Source organism: Austrofundulus limnaeus, unplaced genomic scaffold (assembly GCF_001266775.1).
Source record: "Austrofundulus limnaeus strain Quisiro unplaced genomic scaffold, Austrofundulus_limnaeus-1.0 Scaffold33, whole genome shotgun sequence".
Classification (NCBI taxonomy): Eukaryota; Metazoa; Chordata; class Actinopteri; order Cyprinodontiformes; family Rivulidae; genus Austrofundulus; species Austrofundulus limnaeus.
This window is the reverse complement of record NW_013952435.1, coordinates 445,897-451,079: the sequence shown is the minus strand read 5'-3', so window position 1 is coordinate 451,079 and position 5,183 is coordinate 445,897. Positions and strand designations below refer to the sequence as shown.

The 5,183-nt window shown below is 35.1% G+C and overlaps 2 protein-coding genes across 9 annotated transcripts in view; both read right to left on the bottom strand.

Annotated features, from left to right (window-relative positions):
* Positions 1-2,822, bottom strand: part of lyst (lysosomal trafficking regulator) — a 73,125-nt gene extending 70,303 nt beyond the window's left edge. For 7 of the 8 annotated variants that reach the window (XM_014005913.1, XM_014005919.1, XM_014005918.1 and 4 more), the window contains exon 1: positions 1,109-1,551. In XM_014005913.1, coding sequence (XP_013861367.1) covers positions 1,109-1,189 — 81 coding nt within the window. In that variant the 5' untranslated portion in view covers positions 1,190-1,551. Of the gene's footprint in view, positions 1-1,108; positions 1,552-2,501 lie in introns of those variants that run through there. The other variant, XM_014005914.1, reaches the window with a different exon arrangement.
* Positions 2,823-3,550: 728 nt separating this feature from the next.
* nid1a (nidogen 1a) overlaps positions 3,551-5,183 on the bottom strand; it is a 17,923-nt gene continuing 16,290 nt past the window's right edge. The window contains exon 20 of the mRNA XM_014005911.1: positions 3,551-4,080. Coding sequence (XP_013861365.1) covers positions 3,956-4,080 — 125 coding nt within the window. The 3' untranslated portion in view covers positions 3,551-3,955. The remainder of the gene's footprint in view (positions 4,081-5,183) is intronic.

Genomic DNA, 5,183 nt, shown 5'->3' with positions numbered 1-5,183 from the left:
TAGTACCTAAAATAAGCAAAACATATGCAAAAAGAAATCAATAGCTAAAAGCTAAAATTGGCTAACTAGTACCTAAAATATGCAAAACATATGCTAAATGAAATCAATAGCTAAAAGCTAAATTTGGCTAACTAGTACCTAAAATAAGCAAAACACATGCTGAATAAATCAATAGCTAAAAGCTAAATTTGGCTAACTAGTACCTAAAATAAGCAAAACACATGCTGAATAAATCAATAGCTAAAAGCTAAATTTGGCTAACTAGTACCTAAAATAAGCAAAACAAATGCTAAACAAATCAGTAGCGAAAAGCTAAAATTGGCTAACTAGTACTTAAAATAAGCAAAACAAATGCTAAATCAATCAATAGCTAAAAGCTAAATTTGGCTAACTAGTATCTAAAATAAGCAAAACAAATGCTAAATAAATCAGTAGCTAAAAGCTAAAATTGGCTAACTAGTACCTAAAAATAGCTAAAAGCTAAAATTGGCTAACTTGTACCTAAAAAAATCTAAGCACATGCTAAAAGAAATCAAAAGATAAAAGCTAAAATTGGCTAACTAGTACTTAAAATAAGCAAAACATATGCTAAATGACATCAATAGCTAAAAGCTAATATAGGCTATTTAGTACTTAAAATAATAACAAAAAACATATGCCAAATCAAATCAACAGCTAAAGCTAAGATTGGCTAGTTAGTACCTAAAACAAGCAAAGCATATGCTAAATCAAATCAAAAGCTAAAAGCTAAAATTGGAAAAATCAAGACCTAAAAACAAGCAAAACAATACACAACAGCTAAATTTTGTAAAATAACAGCTTAAATGACTGGCAAAACACTAAGTACTTGTTGTTGTAGTTTTTGTTTGTTTGTTTGTTTGTTTGTTTTGGGGGGGAGCTAAAATAATGACCAAAAGGTTTATCACATCAACAGCTAAAAGCTAAAATTTACTAATTGGTAGCTACATAGTAAAACAGTTAGTAAAAGCTAAGACCAGTAAACTACTTTGGTAAAAAGTAAATAAAGTAGATGTGAAATGACCCAAAGGTGTGTTTTGATGCGTTACTCTTCATCAGGTGATGAGTCTTCCTCTCAGCAGCAGCTCACCTGCAGATCTGCTCCCTGAAGTCKACAGTCCATGTACTTTTCCCACGCAAACGACACATCAGTCTGCTGTGAACGGGCCATCGCGTCGTCCACTCCTCCACGTCAGGAAATGCAGAAACGCGTCTGTAGTTTTTCCTCCTCTACCCCCCAGGTGGCTTGAAGTGGACCGGACAGCCCGAACAACGTTCTCCTGGGTCTGTCATTGCAGATTCATGATTCACTGCGCCGCTTTGCCGCTTTTCAATCCTGCAGAGGAAACACGACAGAGAGGTGCCGAGGGTTAGCCAAAACAAAACCCCGTCGTGCTCTCCTGTCACCCCACGGCCGGGTAAATTAAGAAGAGTCAGGTCCGAGCCGCTCCAATCGAACAAGAACCCGGAACTTCTTTGCTCTGACGAGATAGCCGCACCGACACCAGAACCAAAACAAACCCGACTCAAGCCAAACAGAGAGGTAGCTAACCGAGAGATAACGTGACAGGACCTGCGTCAAGTTTCTGCGCAGTTGTATAAAGTTAATTTCCGGTGCGAAGTTTGTCCTTCAAAATAAAAGCACAACGCGATGATTTAATACTTCTTTGTTGATAAATCCTAACATTAATAGCCTTTAGGGCCCATTCATACATGTTCTTGACAAAAAGCAAACCTATATAACTTAATGCGATAATTATTAAGTAAATAAATTTTCTGATAAATTATATTTGTTAATTTTCTAACCAACCTAAAACATGACATAAATAAAATAACCTGCATGTATAGCCAGTACATATTTATTTTGTTTCAACAGTGTTTTCCAGAAAATATAAAATGTATAAACAATAATGTTTTATGATTACTGATTGCACCTTATTTTAATGATAAAATAGCAAGAAAGTAGAAATAAACATCTCATCACCATCTACAAATAGATATGTCAGTATTTCATTAATTAAATGCAAGTTTAAACTTATGAGTCATAAATATGATGCACKTTGATTTCTAATCAATATATGAAATGCTAAATAAATAAATAAATAATAAAGCATAAGTTTTATTTTGAAAACTCTGCYCTTAATTGTTGTGTTTAACTTCACTGAGCAGCTCAGTCAATGTTGGTCAATTTCAAACACAGCATCGTAATAAATAACAATTCAACTAAATGAAAGCTTCGCTCAGTTCCTTACAAAACAAACGCCAATTGCAAAACTATAAACTTCCGGATTATAACTCTGTCAGTCATGACAATGTTAGCTGTTTTCGCTGCATCGCATGACCACTGTTGACAACTGTGTAAACTGTCACAGTAAAACACRTTTATTTGGCGTCTGCAAAAAGCAACTATGTGGCCAGAATGAAGTTACGACATGTTTTATTTTCAATATATTCAAGTGAAAAACAAAACTCGTTCGTCTTACCTCGGTTTTCGGTGAACTAATGCTAGCTAAATGCTAACYACTAACGTCCAGCAGCACTGATCCAATCAATATGAGATTTTAAACCCGCAGTTCCGACTGCAAGGCAACACCGCCCTCTTTCGTTTCCCGCTAACAACGAAAGCTCATTCATTGATATCCATATTAAAACATTAAAAACGTAGACACATTACATTTCTGTTTGCTGTAAGCATAAAAATAGTCAAAAAATTAAACTGATGGGTCTTATTTAAAAAATAAATATTCGAATAACCACGCTATAAAGTACATATACACACATTCCGCGATTTAACGTGTTGAAATGTAATCAACATATACACAAAAAAAAAAAAACCTCCAGTTTGTTCGCTTATTTTGCCTCATAGACAACACTGAGGGTACGATTACTTCATATCTTCCATAGTGACGTTCGTATTCATCTCTCCTCCCATTGGACAACACTTTRGACGTGCCTCCAATCAGATCAATGGAATTTCGATCGAGCGTACTGGTGCGTTCAGGGGATCACYGTAAATAAGCATTATTGATCTTAAACGTCTCTGGAAATGAGAAAACTACGGAATCCCATTTCAACCACTTTGAAYTAACTAGATGCATATAAAACATAATTAAAAGATATTATCTCAAAATTAGGACTAACTGTCCCATATTTGTAACCTAACGTCAAAATGTGACCTAACATCTCATATTTAGAGATTCTAAGTCTGCCAAGTCATAAATAAAGGATACTTACTATAACTTAGTACCATATTATTACAAGATACAAAGGCAAAATATGGAGATACTAAATTTAAAAATTAGTGTCTTATAAATGAGCTGCTAAATCATAATTTTAATGGTATTTTCTAATTATGAGATGCTAATTCTGCTGAGTCATAACAATAGGTTGCTTACTCAAAATTTTGATGGTCATAATTTTAGTGTCTCATAATTAAAATATTCTGCTTTCTTTAAAAAGCAACACATCTGTAGTTAAACCTCTGAACACATGATGGCAGTGTCACAATGAAAAAATAAATGAAAGAAACCAGCCTGGTAGAAAAAAACATTTATTTATTGTGCTGGTCAGTACTAATGTACAGTAATTTTTCCAGCACCACAGATGTTTTCACCCTTCTCTTTAACACAAAAGAAGCTGTAACTCAAACACATCACAGTGTATGTAACACAACTGAAATAACAAATTTCACATTAAATTATGTATCCCTTGAGCTTTATTCTCAGTTTATGTGCACTCAGGATGAAAAAAATAAACATATTCGTTGCGCTCATGGGTTGCTGTGATTTGTGTATTTTATATCGTCAGTATTAAAAATATATAACATTGTACATAAAGAATAACACTGAGTGGTAAAAAGGCACCATTAACTTCATTCAGTTTTTTCAGAGGTTAGAACTTAGAAACGCTGAGCAGCTCCAGATTTTGCATCTTCCCTTCAGTAGCCGCTCTCGATGCAGCCGACGGCCGCGGCGTTGTCGGGACACTTGCAGGAGCGGCTGCTTGGTGTTGGTAAACAGAGATGAGTGCATCCTCCGTTGTTTACAGAACAGTAATTTTGCCCTGTTGAAAAAAAAAACATCATTATTAAAGCCACACGCTTGTTTTAAACTAAAATCTTATGATAAGAAATAATGAAGTATTAATAGATATTTAATCTGTGTGCTGAGGATGACTCTTACGTACTACCACACTAAAAAAAGTAAACAAAAAACACAAAAACGTGATAAATATGGAACATTCATTAATACACAGGAAGTAGTGGGAAGCGAGGTCTGCGTCCAAAAGAAACACAGCAGAATCCAGATGTCAGAGGCCCTCTCCCTCGACTCCACCTTCCCCCCACTTTCAGACGTTCAGATTTATCTAAGGGAGGACGAAGCCTGGTACTCAACATTATCTTCAGTCACTCCTTCCAGAACTAGAAAAAATAAACACCAACGGCAAAATTCCTGCTTGTACCATAAGGTCAAGGAGAAAATCTTGGWTTTCAACGTGTTTCGTGTGTTTTCTCTGTTTTCACAAAACTGGGCTGAGGCCAGTTTTACTCCTCAGCTGCATTTCTGAAATATCTCAGCAAAWTGAAAGGCTTGGAATTCCTTGAAGGAATGCWTWTCATTAAACTAAAACTATCCGATGATGGTCAATCTATTAGCACTGGAAGTACTGTATGTCATGAAGATGACTTTAACTCGATATCTATAAAATTAGCTTAAGATWTAGGCATTTATGTGTACAACAAGCTGTGGCGGCCATCTTGAGAAATGTACATCCAAAAAAATTTTTTCTGACAGTGGTGGGAACAGCTAAACAAAAAGTTAGCTTCTCTAACTCTCAATCCACTAACTGCTAATAGCAAAACTACTTTTTTGTTTAGCATTTTAGCTTTTCCCCAAATATTGCAAACCAATAGTGGACCAGTTAGCTTCAACTAAATTATGTTTTGCAAGCTTTAAAGCCACTAATTACTAATAGCAGAACTACCTTTTTGTTAAGCACATTAGCCTTTTAACAAACTGTTAGCGGACCCATTAGCTTCCACTAAATTATATTTTTAAATTTGCTAAAAGCTAGCCGAACTCCTCTTTTGTTTGGCATATTAGCTTTTTCCACAAACATTCAAAACCAATAGTGAACCAGTTAGCTTCGGCTAAATTATGTTTTGC